The sequence below is a fragment of the Dunckerocampus dactyliophorus genome, chromosome 20 (assembly GCF_027744805.1).
Source record: "Dunckerocampus dactyliophorus isolate RoL2022-P2 chromosome 20, RoL_Ddac_1.1, whole genome shotgun sequence".
Classification (NCBI taxonomy): Eukaryota; Metazoa; Chordata; class Actinopteri; order Syngnathiformes; family Syngnathidae; genus Dunckerocampus; species Dunckerocampus dactyliophorus.
In genome coordinates, this window is record NC_072838.1 from 12,924,277 (window position 1) to 12,944,877 (window position 20,601).

General features: G+C 41.2%; 1 protein-coding gene across 16 annotated transcripts in view; it reads left to right on the forward strand.

The window, feature by feature from the left end:
* adgrb2 (adhesion G protein-coupled receptor B2) overlaps positions 1-20,601 on the forward strand; it is a 468,300-nt gene that overhangs the window by 312,613 nt on the left and 135,086 nt on the right. For all 16 annotated transcript variants that reach the window (XM_054763627.1, XM_054763619.1, XM_054763622.1 and 13 more), the window contains one exon: positions 7,516-8,410. In XM_054763627.1, coding sequence (XP_054619602.1) covers positions 7,531-8,410 — 880 coding nt within the window. In that variant the 5' untranslated portion in view covers positions 7,516-7,530. The remainder of the gene's footprint in view (positions 1-7,515; positions 8,411-20,601) is intronic.

The window sequence follows — 20,601 nt, forward strand, 5'->3', positions numbered from 1 at the left end:
TATCCACCATGACTACTTTAACATTTTACTGGACAGCCCAAATTGGATTTATGCAAATACATACAAGGCTTTCACGTGCCGGTGTGTACGCATGCATGCCAAAAAGAGATGGCCAGATTTACTTTTAGTTGAGTGGGATATGACTTCATGCACATGTGTGTCACATTAGATTCCGTTCAAACACTCAACAGATGGTGACCTTTTGGTTGTTTGCCCCCCAACAAGACAAAGTTAAGGGTGTGAAGACGCCCGAGTGAGTTTGTTGGTGTTTGCGAGGCCAAGCCTGACACGTGCTTCTGCATTTGCAACATTACGGTCTGCTAAAAACCTTTATCATCATAAATTTGCACGGAAAGGGCATGCGACCCATTGTTGTTGCTTCTCAACACTAACAGCAGGCAAAACTAAGCACAAACAAGCTTTGTTTGGACTTCGTCATCATAATTAAATTATACGGTATTTGGGTCTTGTGTTGGTGAGGTGTTCCAATTTGAATAGTTCTTATAAGATTTAAGTATCACTTGATACTGCGGCTGCCCTTGTTAATGGATCATGAATTAGTTTTTAATTAGCTATTCCCCAATCGATCATCTTGTATGAATCATTAGGCTAGAACAGATACTGTGAGTCCACTTTAGCCCTTCTTCCTTGTCCCTTTGCTAGAAATCAATGCTCGTAGCTCACATCGACTGATGGAAAATACTACCGGACACACAATAGATGCATTGCTCTCACTCACACAAGCTTAACTCTCACTTCTACACAAACTTAACTTTCACTTTCAAGAGGGGCGCTATAGACGCTGTGTACTTTCATTCTGGGCTCTTTTTCAAGCTTACTCATTGAGGCTAGAGTCCAGCACTTTCTAGTCTGTGGTGCGCCTCTTATATTTTTTGCTGTAAAAAAATGTATTTAGAGCTCAAGAGAGAGCACCTTTTTAAATATATTAAATATTGTTTGTAATTCTATTCTACATTGTTTGATTTGTTGAAATCCAACGTAAAATTCGCAAAAATTACATTTATAGTTCATGGCACCGGCCGTGACAAACAGGTTGCAGGTTAGTCCTCATTTCTGGAAGTGACCTACTGGGGTTAATACCACTAAAACATCAGCTAAAACATTGTAAACAAACGCTTCTCGAGGTATTTTTTCCGAATTGGCTCAGTATATTTTTTTCATTAAAATAGTAGTCATGCCAAAATGTTGTGTTGCTGCTGGATGTTCACAGTATCTGAGTGATGCTGTAAGTTTGTCTTCTCCAAAAGACGAAGGTTCGAGACGACAGTGGACGAAGCAAGTGCAGAGAACAAGAGGCAGATGGCCATCCACCTTGAGTTCTGTTCTTTGCAGTGATCATTGAATTGACAACTGCTTTAAAGGAACACCTTTACAAGAAGCATTGGTTTTGAAAGTACAGTATAAATGCGTTATGTAAAAGCTATTCCGCCAGTACACCAGTAAAAAACAAGACAATGATGAACAACCACTAAGCTAAAAGTTGGCACAAGAGTAAGCCATGTCTTGTTTGCATGATGTCTTCTAAGGCTTTCAAGGCTGCAAAGCAGCATACATATGTGATATAAACATCTTTTGACAGCGATTATGCTCACTGTGGGCGGCGACAGCAAACATTTATTGTGGATGTAAGGCCACATGTACTATAAAACAGGCTATAAAAACCTATTTATTGTCATTAAGAAGCTGATTTAAAACAATAATTGAAGGGTAAGCAACTCCGGAGTAATTTACACTGACCACTGTGTTTTGTAGGCAACCGGTCGCCATCTCCATGTCCCTGTTCTGCATTCATTTCCAAATGTTTCCTCCTCAAAAACTATTGACATATTGCTCAAATTTTTTGCTATAATCACAGTAAACATCCTCTGTCTCGTATGTTTGTGTAGCGGAGCATACTACCCCCGCTATGTCATTTCCGGAAATGAGGCTAAGCCGCGAGCTAGTTCATCATGGTTGGCGCCATGAACTATAAATATAATTTTTGCTAATTAACCATTCCCTTTCAACAAATCGAACAACGGAGAGCATAATTACAAACAATGTATACTATTTCTAAGCGAAGTTGACGACGCATGTCAGAGACACCTTTTAATGAGCCATTCATAACTCCACACATCTATTGGCTTAACCTCGTTTCTGTGCATTCATGTACAGTTGAACCATCGATTTCCGCCATCCAACTGCAAAACAGCGGCATCTCAAGTTGACGTGGAAATTTGAATATGTATATGGTCGTGTGTGTACCACACAGCCTCGAGACAAAATTCCTTTTGCTTTGATGAAGGGCTTGGCACTGCTGTTTTCTTCACAGCATGACATCCTCTCAGCTTGGCTGCCATTTGCGGAAATAAGAAGAAGAAGAAGTGACAAGCTTGATGCTGTTGCTGCAGTGATAAAAACAGTTAAATAGCATACTAACTTTTAATCTTGACTGGGCTAAATTAGCTTTTTTGGGGTAATTGCTTTATGGCGGAAAGATCTTAACATAATAAAAGCCAAATTTACTTCCAACAAAGGAGGGCCAGATTGGAAGACAGAAAAAAACAGTAACATTATAATAGGGTGACCATATTTTGATTACTGAAACGCAAGACACTCAAAAGAGAGTCAAATGATGCTCGAAGATGCTTACCCTTGATCTTTAAGATCTTTAAGATGTCTTGTCAGAGGAGTAACAAGTGTGTTTTCCTTTTTTATTTGGCTTTTGTGGCTATTTGGCAACATTGATTCAAAAAGCCACTCACACGGCAGCCTCTCTGGGATTGCATCACATGCAGCAGAGTGCCCGAATGACGCTCAATCTAATAGTCCAATGAAAATTCTCCATCCAGCCATCCATTTTCTATGTCGGTTATCCTCACTTGGGTTGTGGGGGTATGCTGGAGCCTATCCCAGCTGACTTTGGGCGAGAGATGGGGTACACCCTGGACAACCATTCACACTCACATTCATACCTATGGACAATTTAGAGTCGCCAATGCGGGAGGAAACGGGGAGAACATGCAAACTCCACACAGAGATGCCCAAGCGGAGATTCAAACCCAGTTCTTCCAGATCACCTGACCGTGTGGCCAACATGCTACCCACTCGGCCACCGTGCCGAAAAAAATTTTCATCACAAAAAAAAACAAAAAACGGGACAGTCAGGACAGGGAAAACAGGATGTTTGGTTACCTTGAATTATAATAAAAAGGTGTTTTTGAAACGAAATGTTACTGATGTTCTGATGTTCCCCAGAAACAACCACTGTCTCTCTTGAGATATATTAATAGTACTATTTTTCAACGATTTTGACAAAAAATGTGCTTTTCTTAAGCCCTGCTGGGAACACAGCATTTTGTGTGTCTGTAGAGTTAATGCTAATGAGCTGCGTTTGCCCGTGCCTGTCTCTGACAGTGTGTGTGACTCTAACAAGTGCTATTTTTGCCCTTTATCCACTTTTTACATGTACGAATACACTGCAAACCTGCACTTGTCCAACGTAATAAATGCCATATATCAGATTCAACAACATAGCATTGAGGAGTTACAAATGTTAGCAATGCAAAGCATGCATGCGAGCTACAGTGCTAACATTGCACTCACGGTTTAACGGCAACACCATGCTAGGTTAGCCTTTTTCGTTGAAGTAAGACAACATTGTCAGATTTACAGCTCCCACGTATGTAGCTGGCTGATAGTAGGCAGAGCTCTAGGTTTTACTTTAAGATGTGTAGCGAAGCCTGCTTTTTTTTTAAACTAAGCTGTCCTCTTTTAAATTGTGGGCGAATACACAGACAGGGTGGGTTCATCTAGCTTGGGGTGGATCCGTGGAGGTATTATGTCCAAGAGGAATGACCTCATGAAATACTGGAACTTCAAAAGCAACCGTTACAGCGCCCAAAGGTGATGATAGATTTGTATCACACAGACAGGCCCTAGGGGCACTTATTACTATTATAACATCAATAAAAAGTCAAATTTGCATAACGGACATTCAAATGACTAATATATTTACATATTTCTTAAAAACCCAACAAGAAATTTGCATGTCAATGCAACCTGTTCAGACTCAAACTGTAACTGGTCAAGTCTTTTGCTTGTGACATTACAACTTAATTCTCATAATATTGCGACTCTGCTCTTGTAAGTCCATGACTTCAATCCTGAAATGGTATTATTCTTTTGTCGCCCTCATACCCCATCATAAACTCAATGTCATGCAAAACGCTGTCTTTGTAGCATCATTTAGTGCTGCATTGCTTTTTACGACAAAGACAAAAATCAGATGAGTCATACTGTCACTTCGGAGCATTAAAGAATGAAGACGAGGCGAAGAGAAGACGGAGAGGAACGCGAGACAGAGAGAGGGATATTCGTATGTTGTCATCCTCGGAGATAACATTAATGTCAAGGTGGAAGAAGACATCCAAGCTAATGAATATTTATGGTGCCCACAGTAAAGTGCTGTTTGAGAGTGAAGTGGGACAGAATGGAGCTGAAGACAGCACTTTAGGGCCTGTTCTTGCATGTATGAATATTCATTGTTCATTGTCCCAAAAACAATTTGCTTAACGCTTTTGACTTCTTTTCATCCGTAAAAATGCGTGTTGGGTTTTACCTATGCATGGTTTGGCTTATAATGTCATGTGGACTTTTGATAGGTCTGTGGCAAGATATCCAACAATTAATAAAATGGTAAACTGTACACTCACCCAGGTAAAACTGCACGACTCCTACGAACCTGTTGACAGACGGTAGAGTATGATTTCCATGGAAACATCTTCAACAGTATGTGTCCCTGCCTGCGAACGATTTATATCATGTATGCATTTGACAGCCTGAGCGTATGTCCAGGACCTCATCCCATAATAGGCTGCATGTTGTCCTTGAGCACAATTATAATATGCTTCTTGAGACCCCTCGGTCCAACTATGCCTTGCATTTCTTAAAGCATCACTGCAGAAACAGACAAATCTCGTATTTCATGTCAGAAATATTGCATAGATTCACGGTCTATCATTTATTTGAATTTCTCCGTAAAGATGCAATTATGCAAGCCTTTTTTTTTTTAATTTCTTGGGTTGAACATGTCGTAGCTGCCACTCAAATTTGCGTAAAACATTAGATGGGAAAGAACCTCACTTTTAAAACAGTCCTTGGGAATCTATTTTCCAACTAAATTAGCAGCACTGCAGCATTGTGGAATATCTCAACACTGGAAGGGTGAACTGGTGGTTATAAAGACCTTTCCATGAACTCACGGAATAACAACATCGCTACGTGTCCATGAGCTTGCCATTATGCTGAATGAACTGTGGGCCGTACAACCTGAAGGAGGCTGTTTACTGCCCTCAACCTCGGCGGCGTGGTTTTCTTGTGTTTCTTCCACCTCACTTGCACAAGACTAGGTGGCTCTGACTGTCCTATCCCTGTGGGGTCACCTCTTGACATGGTAAAATGAACACAGTTCTTAGCCTCTTTATCCAGGCCCGGTGGACTTTATGCTCAGTGCTGGAGTGCTCTTACCCATTTGCATAAATCCAGCAAAGTACTATACTGCTGTGTTTCATTAACCTCAGCCTCAGGGAAGTGAAGTACTTGCTCTGAAGACACAAACGAGCCTCACATTGTGGAAAGAAAGAAGAAGGTCGATGCAAGTGTAGCAAAGCCTTTGGTAAAAATGATATATATTTTATCCACAAAGTTCAGTGCTGACTAAATTCTCAGTTACAATTCTCAGTTCGTCTGCTCAAATGAAAGGTCTGTGCACTCAGGGATCCCTTGCGTGTTTTTTTCTTTAAAATGCTTGAATTGGCACATTGGAAATAGCTACAGATCTAACCAAAGTGAGCACACTGCTCACATTTCAGCAACCATGTTTATTCCAGTGTACTGTATTTCTCAAGGGACAATACAATATAAATGCAACTTGGAGCTACTTCAGAGTAATCGGTGTACAGCTTGTATAGCAGTATAGATTTATACACAGCCATTATTGACTAAATAGCTGGCAACACAAGCGTGTAGCAAGTAAATTATGTTCTGCCTAGACAGTCCAGCATGGTGGTGGTAGCAAGTTTGGGGCTGCATGAGTGCTGCCTTTCCCTGCGGTCCATTGAGGGCAAACATGAATTTGAACATGTACCGTATTTTACTGACTATAAGTTGCACTTTTTTTCAAAATTTGGTTGACTTTTAGTCCGGTGCGACAGACATATCAGAATATACAGCATATATAACTTAAATGTGAATTCATACTGACTATCATGAACCAAGGAAGTAAACATTACGACGAAGAATTCAATGGATTCATTGATGTGGAATGAGATCGAGAGCTTGGCGAACTCGCTTGCCGGGAACTTGCTTTTAGGGCTCTCTGGCTTGTTATGTTAATTTAGCTTGTTCAGCCTCCCAGGTATGTTCTTTATGCTATTGTGTAGCTGTAAAACTTGCCTTTTCAGGATAAATGTTTCTTGGTCTTGAATTTTGTTAAATACATTTTTAGATAAATGCCACTCATGGTCTTCATGACACATTTTTGGACGGATGTGACTTATACTTAGACTTATAGTCCTGAAAATACGGTACTGTGACATTCTGAAGCAAAATATGATTCCCATCCTTGGGAAATTGGGCTGCACGACAGAGTTCCAATATGATAACAACCCCAAACACAATCAAATAGCCTGCACTACTATCCAAGCTATAAGTTGTAAGTTATATGCAATTTTCAAGAAATGATGCTCCTATAGGAATGCAGTGACGGCATGACTCCTTTTAAGCATAAGTAAGCACTGGCTCTAAAATGTCACTATTTTTTAAAGAATATAAACACCAATAATGACCTTGCATTTTACAGTTTAACACCATCAACATAAAAAGTGAAGACCCTTCAACCAGATTAAACAGTGTGAAACGATGAGTCCTGCAGCCTGAATTTGTAATTTGTGTCCAAGCTCCTTGAAAGGTCCTCCATAATACTGTGGTATAGAAAGGGTTTGAGGTTATCATACCATAAGTGGTGTGTCGTAGTGCCAACACCTCCCGCCACCCACGCATTCTATTCAGAAAGGTAAAAATGAATCTTCTGAACAACTTGACAGTCTCAGTTGATGGAACAAATACGTGCTACATAGTCAAGTATGTTCAAGGTAAAATATTATGAATATTTATTTTCGGCGTTGCATGGGAGTTATTGTCTGCAGTAGCTGTAGAATCCTTGGGGGCCTTGACATGAGAAAGTACTGGAAAATTACTAGTGATTGACGCACCATGAGTGATGTGTGAAACACTCAGTGATTGCATGAATGATTGCATGATGACACTGCACGAATGAAGGCGTTAAACAAAAATAGGAGCTATTGCGGTGCAGTAGAAGTATTGTATGTTGGACATGCTTGGGGAAAAAAATGGTCCCAGTCATTTCAGATGATATCCCTGCTTATCTGTATGTGCCTGTTGTGTCTAATTTAGAACGCCCTATCCCTTTCTCTTTTTTCTCCCCCCCCACAGGACGAATGTCATAGGATGAACACTGCTGGTGGGGTGCATCTGTCTGTGCTGTCCTCTCTCCTGGCTGCGCTCGGGGCCCTGGCTGCTGTGTCCCTCGCTCTGGCTCCTCTCTCCGCCCTGGCCAACGTTGCCTATGGGGCTGCCGACGTCATCCCCAGCGCCGGGGTAACGGGAGCCCCCTCGCCTACTCCGTGCTCCAGCCTGGTAGCTGGGGTGCTCTATGGCTCTTTCTCCCTAAGGGAGCTTTTCCCCTCCAGGGCTCCAGGTTGTTCCTGGTCCCTGGAAAACCCGGATCCCACCAAGTATTCCCTCTACCTCCGCTTCAACCGCCACCCTTCCATCTGCCGGACACACTCCCCCATGCTGCTTTCCCTTGATCACCACCTGGCTAATCAAAGCTGTCCGCTACACTTGGAGGTGGCTTCGGCTCGGGATCAGGAGGTCGTTGATCTCTGCAGAAGCCAATCCAACACGGATGCTCCTTACTCCTTCCTGCAGTTTGATAAGAACTTTGTCCAGCTATGTCTCACCAGACATCCGGCCGCAGACGAGCCTCAGGTATCCAAGGATTTACTGGAGATGAGACTGGTCGAGGTGTTACTCATCAACAATGAGAACTCCAGTCAGTTCACCTGCGGCGTGCTCTGCCGATGGTTTGAGGAGTGTTTTCGAACAGGAGACCTCAGAGATGAGGATGTTCTGAGCCGAGACGGTTGTGGGTTGACCCAAACAGGCTGCATATGTCCAAATCATAACATTATGCCACCTTCCATCCCGCTGCTACCTGAGACACCCCACAGTTTCAGTAATGGATCCATGGTTCCAGATGACTGCTGCGTCACTGAGCTGCATTCCAACGATGCAATCGCCATAGCACCTAGAGATGTCAGAGAAGGTAAGTGTGTGTCCGTCCGTGTGTGTGTGTGTGTGTGTGCTGCTTTTGCAATATTTACACCAGAGAACACGTTTGGGTGCTGACTATTTTGCAACACAACAACCGAGTGTTTCGAGTTACTTAGCATTAATATACTTAGGGATATAATTAGGTATATTTCAGCATCAACCTAAATGCACTACTGTATAAACTTGACATGCACATGTCCAACATGTTGAATACTTAACGCACAGCTTGCTGTTCTCTAACGTAAGAGTTGTGCTTTTGGAATAGTAAATAACACACATAAATAGGCAATGGATGCTTTGTTTCCCCTCTGTTTGCACACACACCCAACCATCATTTTTAAACACTGTTTTTGAATGTTGTATGATGGCCTTTAATTATAATAATCAGTTCAAAGTGGACCCTTTAAGCCCTCGCATCAAAAAGATTGACTAATTAGGAATTAAGCCTTCTAATGTATATTTTAGAGACTCCCCCGCACCCCCACCACCGCCCACCCCTGTGCGGCCAAAAGGTGTGGTTCCGAGCGATTATTGTGTGCCACAGATGTTTGCACGAGCGTGAGAGGGTGTGCCGAACCGACATTTTGCATTGTTAGGACAAGATGGTATTTGACAACCATGCGCATACACATGGTCGTTCATACATCAGTGCATCAAACAAGAAGCAGAGAGTTCCTTTGTAAACATAACACAAGGGGATTTACATGTGTGTGTGCAGCTGTACACTCGTGCGTTGCGTTGCGTTGCGTGCGTATGTCTGTGCCCTTAGCCAGAACAGATTCAAGCAAAAATTGATAAGCGCTATCATTTAATTTCATTCAAACCGTCTTAAAGTCGCGTATGGTTATTTTTCTGTGGGTAGATAACATGTCTTTTGAGACTTAACACTAATAACTATAATGGGCCTTTTTTTGTGATGAATTTTGCTAAACTGCCAATAAAGAAATAATAAAAAAAACTAGAGGATTTTACCTTGCTAACGGGAAGGTTATTGTTCTCGGCTTTCTGTCAGGAGGATGTTGTAGGAGGATTTTGTCATCAAATAAATGGGGAAGGACTGAGGAAGAGGCATGGTGTGTGAGGGAAGAAAATAGTGTTTTAACTTGGCCTTATGCACTATTGCTTTAGAAAAAAATAATCAAAGGAATACTGCCTCCCTGTAATTTGATGCCAAGTGGCAGAGTGATGTAAAACCCATGCCTGGAAGCTGAGCTGCATTTTTTTGCTTTTGTATTTCACCTAAAAGGTACTGATCTCGCACACATTTGTTTTAGCAACCGGTCTTTGTAAGACATTACTCTGTGTTCAGCAAACGGGTATGTGATATAAGGGAACAATGGCTTGCCACTTGCCAGGTTGCATCATTGCTTGTTTTTTGTATTTGACTAAAAACTTGGGAGACAGGTATAAAGCTCTCTCGTAATAAGCCTTTGGTGTAGCCTGGGCCTTGATATCCACTGTACAAACTTTTTCTTACAGAGAAAGGACATAGGGATCATTAGTCCTGTTGGCAATTCCCACAGCTGAGTTTTGTGGAATTCAATTCCCCCTAATACCCAATTCACAGTGACTTTGCGATTGACTGGTGAGCAGTCAATTGTTTAGTCCTCCTTTTCCCCTTAAACAGGGCATTGCACTGCACAGTTTGTGTTCACTGTACGAGTAAATCGCCTTTGATGGAAATTCGGATCTAATGATTGGACTGCTCACACTGTACCTGCAGATTGTTGCTATTCCACGTAAGTGCTGTCGATAGTTTCAAACTGTTATCGACTGCCAAGACGAGAAGATGGCATTTCAGTGGACTCACTCAGCATGATAACAGGCATCATGCTCTGCTTCAGAATGTCACGGTAATTCTGGAATTCATGTTTCCCTCAAGAAAGCGTGTTTCCACGGTGCTGGCAGCACTCATGCAGCCTAAGATGCACAATACACAATATAGTAATGATTTCTGCCAAGTCAGATTCCTTTATTTATAAAACAAAACCTGTATACGACCTTCTAAATATAGGATTTAACAATATTAGAGCCCTCTAGACATGGAATAACACCACCTTTACACTTGTATTATCTCACATAGTAGACGAAATATGAGAAAATAAGCCATATAAGACATAAATAAGACTTGCTGTAAATGCGTTTGGTGCTTGGGGAGCTCAGTGCGGGGAGGTGGGTGGGGGGGCGTACAGGAAGTGGCGCCGGGAGTTGAGTATTAGCTCGGTGTGGGTTACGGCCGCAACAGTAGACCGTGTTAGGAATTATTTTGCCTTTTTCAAAGTTAAACTTGCAATAAAAAGCCTGTTGTTCCGAACATTACAGTAACATTACTGACACCCAGTGACCAGTGAAGAATACTACATATCATCACGTCTTTGAATGTGTCTTCTAAATGCCTTATATTTGCATTTTAGTTGATCGGGCCATTTTTATACTTGAAAATGTTTAATTTAGGCAAAAATACATAAAAAGCACTTAAATATGTGTATTTTTTGACTACAAAACCAAAACAGAATGATTTATTCATATATTTTTGAAAAACCGTGATAGAGTGAAGCCGCAAAATTCAAAGCGAAGTGGCGAGGGATTACTGTAACGGGTGTGTGGTGCGTCATTTTCAATGGATTGTAAATCTGTATTGCTATCCAAGATGGACCTTGACTACTTCAAAGTATACCCAAGTTTAATTTCAAAAGTATTGCCCCTTGAAGACATGCGGCAACATAATGGTTGGGGTTTGAGGGGTGTTTGCATTTTTGTAAAATTTTGTGAGCCCTACGGCAGTTTCAGATTCAGATAGATTCAGTCAGAATGATAATAGAAACAACTATCTAGAAGCTGTTCTTCTTCTCGTGCAGTCTCTCTCCCCATTTCGCTCAAGTAAAGATTCACCCGGATCTTTTAGGTTGGGTGAAATGTGTCGCAACAGAAAGGAGAGGACTAGGATTAGGCTCGGTGTCTTGGGATCAGATCACCGTCGCAGCATGAAGCAGGCGCCAGGAGTCTTTCACACACACATCGAAACACACAGTTCATACTTCCGTGGTGGAACACTATTTCATTCCTGGTAATTAGAGCAGACAGCAGTGTGTGTGTGCATGTGTGTGTGTGTGTGTGTGTGTGTGTGTGTGTGTGTGTGTGTGTGTGTGCGGCAGCATGGGTGAGATGTGGTATTTGTTTTCACGCCGCACAGGCAGGCACACAGGACATACGGGCGTTTTAATAACCCAGTAAGTCGACCCAACACACAATACTTACACACCGACTGTGAGTAATGCACGCTCTCCGATGGACGCCTCTGTTGATGAACATGAGTAATTGCGCGCCTTTCAACACTTGCACACTTTTTTTTCCCGTAAAATGAATGAAGGGAAAGTGCATGTGTGAAGGACTGTCTGCTGGGGGGTGACTAAGGCAACGAGATTAGTATTCTGTGCTCATGAGCAATGGCTCTCTCTCTGACCAGGATCAGCACTGAGCCTCTTTATGCTCATGGATAGGCCCTTGCACACACACACACATGCACACACACACACATGCACACACACTTTGTCAATGCATCTCTCGGCATTGGTATGGTTATGTGTGTACAATGCATTGTTCAGCTGTAGTTATATTTAGCAATCAAACTGTAATTCATAAATCACTAGACAATTAAGTACAGAATCTCATTTTAGGCATGACTCATTTAAAATAACGGTAAGAATTATAATTCGGTAAAAATACTCAAAACCGCTCTCTGTATGATGCAGTGTAGATCGACAGCACTTCAAACTATAACCAAAATTGAGTGTTATTTTCTTTTATTATTATTGATTTTTAAATATTGCTTGTTTTTTAATATGTATTTATTTTTTTATTTTATTATTATTTACATACAGATGCAGAATGTTTGACATCCACAGTCCTCCCTCGTTTATACTGGTTAGTTGGTTCCAGACCCGACCATGATAAATGGATTTTTGCACTATAGGATTCAATGTTAATAACTGGAATATTTTCATAGTTAGAGCATAGAAATCCTGTTAATGACTTTCTAAATACAGTTTTTCACATTATTAGAACCCTGTAAACATTAAATAATGTGTTTATACCACATTGCACAATGTCTTATGTTGCAGGGACTCGAGACGTCCACTAGCTAGCAAGCTCGAGAGCTAACCAGCTAGAGAGCTAATCAGTTAGCCTCAAATGTATTTTTTCTGAACTTAAGAAACCAAATACTTACCACTTCCACACGGAATGGGAGGAGAACATTTTCTCACTCTATAATGTCGGACATGTCATGGCTGAATTCATGACTTCATGCAGTGTTAATGTACACTACCGGTCAAAAGTTTTAGAACACTCCAGTGTTAAGAGTTAAGATGGTCTGTCTCTCTTCCATTGTTAATTCCCTTTTTTCTTGCCATTTTTGTAGGAACAAATGACGTTCTCCATTACAATGCTGTTCAACCGATGTACACGAGGGTATAGTACCACAGTGTGTTCCGAACACTGCTTTTATGCAGACAGAGGGCGTAGTAAGTGCTCCAGAACTTGTAACACCTGTAGGAATTAGTTGCACCAACTGCCAAGGCTTGATCAACCTCCATTTCTGCAGAACAGCTTTAAATTGTTGACCCATTTTGTGGTCCCTGAAACAGGCCTTTTTCTATAATTCTGAAATACACATTTTGGGTACTTTTGACCGGGAATGTAAGGTAATGTGTCAATGTTTTGTGTCATTACTGCCACATAGTGACCAGAATACTACATATCACTTGCATTTCAATATGTTTTAACTAATAATAAACCGTAGTCTACCACGAAACGATCATCATTTATAATAGCTGATTTTTAATAGCTGTCGATTAACTTGATGATCGATTAATCACAAATTCATGCAGCTTTAGTTAACTTACAGAAATACCTGTGAAATGTGGACGCTGGGTCTGTTTGATAAAACGACTTGTTAGTCTTAACTTAGACTTAAGCTACTTTTGCCACCTTCTGTTGACTTTCGTTCCAAATGAACGCAAATTATGTCTGTCGTTGAATGTTTTCTCCTCACATGCTGTGCACGGCGGTGAAATAAGAGAATGTTTTATCATGCGTCAATGGTGACTCATGTTCCAATTCCCATTTCTTGTTCAAATCAAATGTTTTGTGTCAAACTATATGTCAGGGTTTTGCTCTTACCTAATGCCTTTGTTTCTGACATTCCAACACACACACACACATACACGCACACAGACACACACACACACACGAGAAAAAAAACACTAAGCAAAATGTCAGACATGCCATTGAGATTTGCATGGTTGGAGTTTGACAACAGAATATTTTTATCCTGTCACGCAAAGTGAACTTCAAGCAGGTCCACACCTACACACACACACACACACACACACCCACACACACACCCACACACCCCCACAGACACGCACACACACGGTCTAATAGAGTAAAGTGTCAACCAGCCAAAATGTCCACATGAAGAGAACTGTCCACACAATAAAGGTGAGATGCAAAGAGTTGTGACAAAGCTAGTAAGCCGACACACACGTGCACACACACACACACACACACACACACACACACACACATAACAGTATAACTCAGGTCTCCTGGGGTCAAGCATCACACATGGCACAGGTGCACTATAGGATGCCTGGCTGTTTTCTACACTTAAATCGATCACATGAAATTACTGGAGCTTGACTAGGAGTCAGTGCGCAAAAGAGTGATATAGACCGTGTGTGCGGGTGTGTGTGTGTGTGTGTGTGTGTGCATGTGTGCGTGCGTGCGTGCATGTGACATGTCATACATCTCTGTATTTCATTGTCATTGAATTGCTCTACAACCACTCAGGAGCTGCGCGAGCCTCATGAGATATAGTGCAGCTCTGAGCTTGTTCTGTCATCCACGTTACACTCACATGCACACACACACACACACACACACACACACACACACATGCTCCCGCAGACGTGTGCACGTGGTCTCCCAAGGTGAGTATGCATGTGAGGTCTCTGGAGGTTAGCTAATTTGGCCCACTGGTGCCTTAACCGCAATCTCCCATCGCTCCACTTCATCTTCCCTGGCCGACATGTCACTCCAAACTTCTCCTCTCCTCCACTGGAACATCTCCTTTGCTGCTGCTGCTCACCTCTTAACATCATGCAACTTTCATTAGGCGCAGCCATGGGCCAAATGCAACCTTTTTCTCTTATCCTGGCTCTTTGACGATTCAATTCCCAATGGATATGAGAGGATGGTGAAGAGAAGCGGATAGATGTTGTACGTCAGTGTTCAGGGATGTTCATATTGTATCTATAGCTGTACCTGTGCTATTTAAATTGAGATGACTCACATATCTTGCGCAGAGCATATTGACCTTCAGATTGATGTCATTCAAGGAAAAAAAAAAAAAGCTTTTTCATAAAAGCACCTTTACAACTTCAAAGTCCCATTCGATGCTATTTTCCAACAAACAGCATAATCAACCGCTCAAGTCTGCAGATGACTGATGGATAGTTTGCAGAGGTCTGTGCTTTATTTAAGATGTGTTTTGTTTTATACAAAGCATTTTTAATTATCGATTTTTCTCATGTTTGGTGGTCATAAACAGGTTCTAGGGACACATACAGTATTAATTAATATTGCTTAATCTTTTGAACCTTTGAGGAAACAGTGGAGATTAGTGATGGGAAGTTTGTCTCCTTTGGTTCCACTCCCTAAAACGAGTCATGTGCTGCTCCCAAAAGGCTGCTCAATTTTTTTTTTTTTGTTGTTGCTTAAGTGGATTTCTTTCCAAAAAATCTAATAATATCAGCTGTTCATTGTTTATATGGCTCTGTTGATATTCTCAACACGGAACCGATTGCAACAAAAAAACTGTTATCAAATACAAAAGCAAAGACCATCTCAATTAAACAAAAAGGTCCAATGTGATTGTATCTATTATTGACTATTTTTACAGTGAAACAACACGACATCAAGAAAACATTGCGCAACCAAATATAAAATAACATGTACAAAACTAAAAGAAACAGCAGCATGTGGGTAACAGTTTTTGCTAGTTTTTATATGCACCAATTAATCGATGATTAATCAAGTATCCAATTAATCGACAACTATTTTGTTTTTTTGTTTTAAAAATAGTTTATTTTTTATTAAAAATGTAAATATCCATCATTTTCTGAATTAAATTTCCTTCGTCTTCCATAAAAGCAGGTCTATATTCTTTGTGTTTTAGACAAAACAAGATATTTGCACACATCGGCTTTGACTTTGGAAAACAGTGATCTGCATTTTTGCCCCTTTCTTTGATATGCTGTCGACCAAGGACTATCGAGGGCCTAACCGATTACTCTTCAGCTTCAGATTAATCAGCTAAATGAATCGTTCGTTGCAGCTTTACTCTTCAGTGAAGACTGGCATTGAGAAACACAGAATGCCTCAGCTCTGGTTTCCTGTTGCTCATTGTGTTGACACATATGGCACCACATACAGTATAGACTAGACAAAAAAAAATACATGGATTGTTCACTTCAAAGAGCCGGCTCTAAGTGCCGTTTTGACATATATATTAGTACCAGGACCCAGTGTGTTATTTACTGTTACCTTGCTGCAACCGCTGATTGAAATGTAAAGTCTCCATAATAAATGAATATATTTCTGTGAGGTCAAATCACTTTATTTGTAAATCACTTCCCCTGTGCGAACAGTCCCTGGTCAGAGGCCAAGAAAGATTTTAAAAATCATTATTTATCTTCGCTGTTGCCAATCTGTTTCACAGTGCTTAGCTGAGCTCATCCCATAACCAGATTTTAATTCACCGCTGTATCCTTTTTTTAATCTAGCGCGCTATGAATAAATCTCTCTGTGATCACATGCGTCCGCTCTGTGTGTGAGTGTCTTGTATCTTCACTGACTCTGTGGTAATGTCATTTAACATTTGTGCTGTGTAATAATGAGGGAAAGATTTGCATTTGCAGTGGAATTGCAGGGAATTGGTTGTTTTTAGTTTGCACAAATCTGTGATCCACGTACGTGATGAACAGCTGGCCACCTGAGTCGACTGCGATGAGATTGTGTGAGCATGCATCCTAATGCGCACACTCCACAGCGGTGTGTGCATGCGGGCATGTGAGAAGATGCTTTAAACAGCTGAAAAAGATTTACACTGACAGTATAATTACCTGAACAACCATTTAATGTGTGCAAGACCTGTGGAATGATTGTGAACACGCCATAGCAGTTGACTTCCTGTGGTTATCTAAAATGCTATTTCTCGACGTGCTGCCTCCATGCATTTCGAGGCGATGGTATCAGGGAGTTGTTGATACGTAGCATTTTGTGATTAATATTTTTTGCGTCAAGACAGCACCCGAGTGAGTTCAACTTTAAAGCGTTGATCGGAGCTCCGTATTAAAAAATACAACCCATTTAAACATAATACAGCCGCGTTTCCTGTCTGTTTGCCACCTACCGTTTACCCAAAATATATCCTTGACGGTAAGTGTCATCGGGGACACTCTTACCCCTGAAAAGTCTCCTCCGGGGAGCTCATTTGTGTTAATCTGGCATGACGTGAGGGGAATCTGTTTGCCGGAGACAGCCTTCCATGATAGACAAGGGCTATTTATCCTAATACAGGGAGGGAACGCTTCCCAAACACACTCCACACCACAATGAAGGATGTATTACATGCCGTCCACAATAACCGCCACCCATGAAGCATGACAATGTGTTTGTTTCACTGCTGTTTTAATCCTGCTTCTTTGTACTCAGCAATCACCCCCCCCCCCCCCACACACACACACAAACTGTACCATGTATGCCTGTATGCACACACATAGGACTGTGTGAGTGCACATGCATGTGCAACACATCGAAGTTCAGCTGTTTATATGCCCCAGTGAATATTTGTACATGTGTTCTCACGAGAATTCAATAGCGCATTGTATGAAAAGTTAAGCACAGCATTCATAAGTGGACTTTATGGGGCGCAGTAGAACCGCCTGTACACCCTCTGCCATCATGCTGCTTATATTATCAGCTCAAAAGCCTATGGAAGGAACAGGAAGGTGGTTACAGAGCGATATTGTCCACCAGTTATATTGGTATTTCTGGAATTATGTATCTTTTTACATGAACTGTATATTCTTTGCAAGTAATTGTATGTCCAAAATGATCACACACTTCTTATTTATAAATATTTTTATAGTTGCATCACAGAAAACCTGTTTTATGACCTTCTAAATAAGTGTTTTTAACATTATTAGAGCCCTTTAGACATGAAATAACACCCCTATGGTGACCTTTACACTCGTTTTACCCAATATAGATGACATAATAAGAGAAAATAAGCTATTTAAGACATAAATAAGACTTGTGCTTGTGTGTTTCTATGAACACATTCAACAGTGAGGGGCGGACGGGAGGTGATGTCGGGGGTTCAGTGTAGAATACTACATTTCATCAATGTCTTCGAATGCATCTTTTGAATGCCTTACATTTGTATTTTAGTTCACTTGCTTAAATATGCATTTTTTTTAATTAATAATAGGCAAAATTAATATATTTTTGCAAAACCGCAAAATTTGAAGCACACGAGAGACGACTGTACTTTCCAAGAGAAAAAAAGTATATTCTGGAAGGTAAGACTTCCCCACAAAATGTCAGTGAGATAAAATTTGGCCTGCTTGGCGAGCCTGCTCGTGTAGTGCAACTGAACATACAATATACACACATTATGCTAGACACTCACATATCAGACAATGCAGAGACAACACAATAGCCTGCACGTGCACGATGATGGTGTGGGCAAAGCAAGCCCTCACAGGACTCTAAACTGCTGCTAATGAAGACTGCAAAAAAACCCTCAAACCTCGCTAGAAGACGCCAGTGCAGAGCCGACCACTCTGTGGCAGACACTCATGTCCTTGCTAAGTCAAAGTTACTTATAAACAGTCGCGCTTCTATCTCATTCGCTCTCTCGCTCTCGCTGCCTCTCGCTCTCGTTTTGTCAGCACACATTAGCATCACCAGCCGGTGTGTGGCAATTAAATATATCCCAGGGCAAAGAGGCCCAATTTAGAAATCATTACAAGACAAGGAAATCGTGTCCCTTGAGTTTAGTAGAAACACATGAGATGGCTGGTGTGTGGGTGACTGTATTGGTGGGCGGTTACGTGTCTTTCTGAAAGCCTTCATACATTTTCACTCAGCCGTGATTCTTTGCTTCCACGATACGTCTCCCACAGTGATGTGAAACTTGTCTTCCTGCACCCTGAATGCCAACTTTAGATGATATCATCTTCATGGAAATGTAATAGACCAGCGAGGATGACACTATCCACTGTTTTTTTTTGTCTCGGTTATTGATGTAAGCGTGTGCCGGGGCAAGGGATGTTCACTCATATAGTTCGGTTGTACTAACCAATGCCCTTTGCTGTGTGGGTGCGCATGCATTGCTTTGTGTGTGTTTGAGAGTAATGCATTGGATTAGTGGAGGTTGTTTACAATAGTTTATATTACAGCGTTCCCTCACTCCATCGCAGTTCACCTTTTTAGTGCAATTTTAATGTTTGTTTGTTTGTTTGTTTTTACAGCCTATGAGCGTGCTTTGTGTTCTGCGTCCTTATTGGCTAAGGGAGAACTCGCCCATTGTCTTCTGCGTCCTGATCGGCTGTTGACCATTGACAATCAATCTCCTTTGTGCCGAACTGCCGTGTTTCCTGTTGTCTCATCGCGAGCAAACGGCTTGCAGAGACTCTGAACTCTCTATGTTTGCATGTTTTCTCCCCGACAAAAACCCACAATGTCGACAAAACATGCTGCACCCAAAAGGCAGAGGAAGATACTGAGGAGGAAAATCATGGCCAAAAAGTCTCAGGGACCACTGCGCAGGAAATCAGCCATGTCAGCACAATTAGCTGTCATTTATGTCATTTTGGTCATTTTAGAAGTTACAAAAACAGATTTTTCCTCGACGGTTTGCCGTCACATTTTTTCCATAATATATTGATGAATAAATGACAACTGTTTTGTGGTGGAATATGGCCTATTAGTCAAAAAATATGTAATTTTAAGAACATTTTCTGTAATTCTTTGCTTAAATTAAGCATTTTCAAGCATAAAAATGGCCACATGACCTAAAATACAAATATACGGCATTCAGACGACACATTCAAAGATGTTGTGATGATATGTAGTATTCTACACTGGTCACTAGGTGTCAGTAATGTTACTGTAATGTTTGGTGAGACACACAAGCACCAGACCTGACCGCCGGAACAACAAGCTTTTATTGGAGGTTTGAATTATCTCACAACTGGCACAATAATCCCTAACACGGGCTACTGTTGCGGCCGTAACCCATGCCAAGCTAAAACTCTGAACACCCAACGTTGCTTCCTGTCCGCCCCCTCACTCAGCACCAGAATGACACTATTTGAGAAGCGCTGAAACACACGAGCACGAGTCTTATTTATGTCTTAAATACCTTATTTTCTCTTATTATGTCTACTATATTGGGCAATACGAGTGTTAAGGTGACTAGGTGTCTTATTCCATGTCTACAAAGCTCTAATTATGTTAAAAAAAAACATTTAGAAGGTCAGAAACAGGCTTTCTTTGCTCTAATTAAGAAAATATTGTATTTACAAATAAGGGATCCTGCTTCGTGGAAATTCACTTATCATGGACGGGTGTGGAACCAAGTAAACGAGGGATTACTGTTATTGCATTTTAATCCTCGCAGTTGTGTCTTTAAATTTGTATCTTTTTTGTCTATGTTTTCATGTCGGGTGTAATCTTCCGTCATGGAGGAATGATATGAGTATGATGGGAAGGAAATAGTAAAACCTAATAAAGACATTTTAATTAACAGGTCGCCACAGGCACCAGTTTGCCTCCAATAACAGATCGGTCCGTTAGAGAAGGTTGAATTGATTCAGAGGTTTCTGTTTTTGCTCTGCAAATAGACTCATCAGGCTTAATTGTATTAGCATCTTTAAATAAGTGTTCCGATCCTTCTTTTTTATAGTCTTTGCAAAGAGCTCTGCAGTCTTTCTCCCGAGTCATTCCCCTCCTCCCAGCAAACCTAAGGAAAAAACTTGTTACCTCCTTCATTCTATATGTGCTTTATTGTGGTCTCAGCCATATGAAAATACAAAGTGGAAACAAAACGAT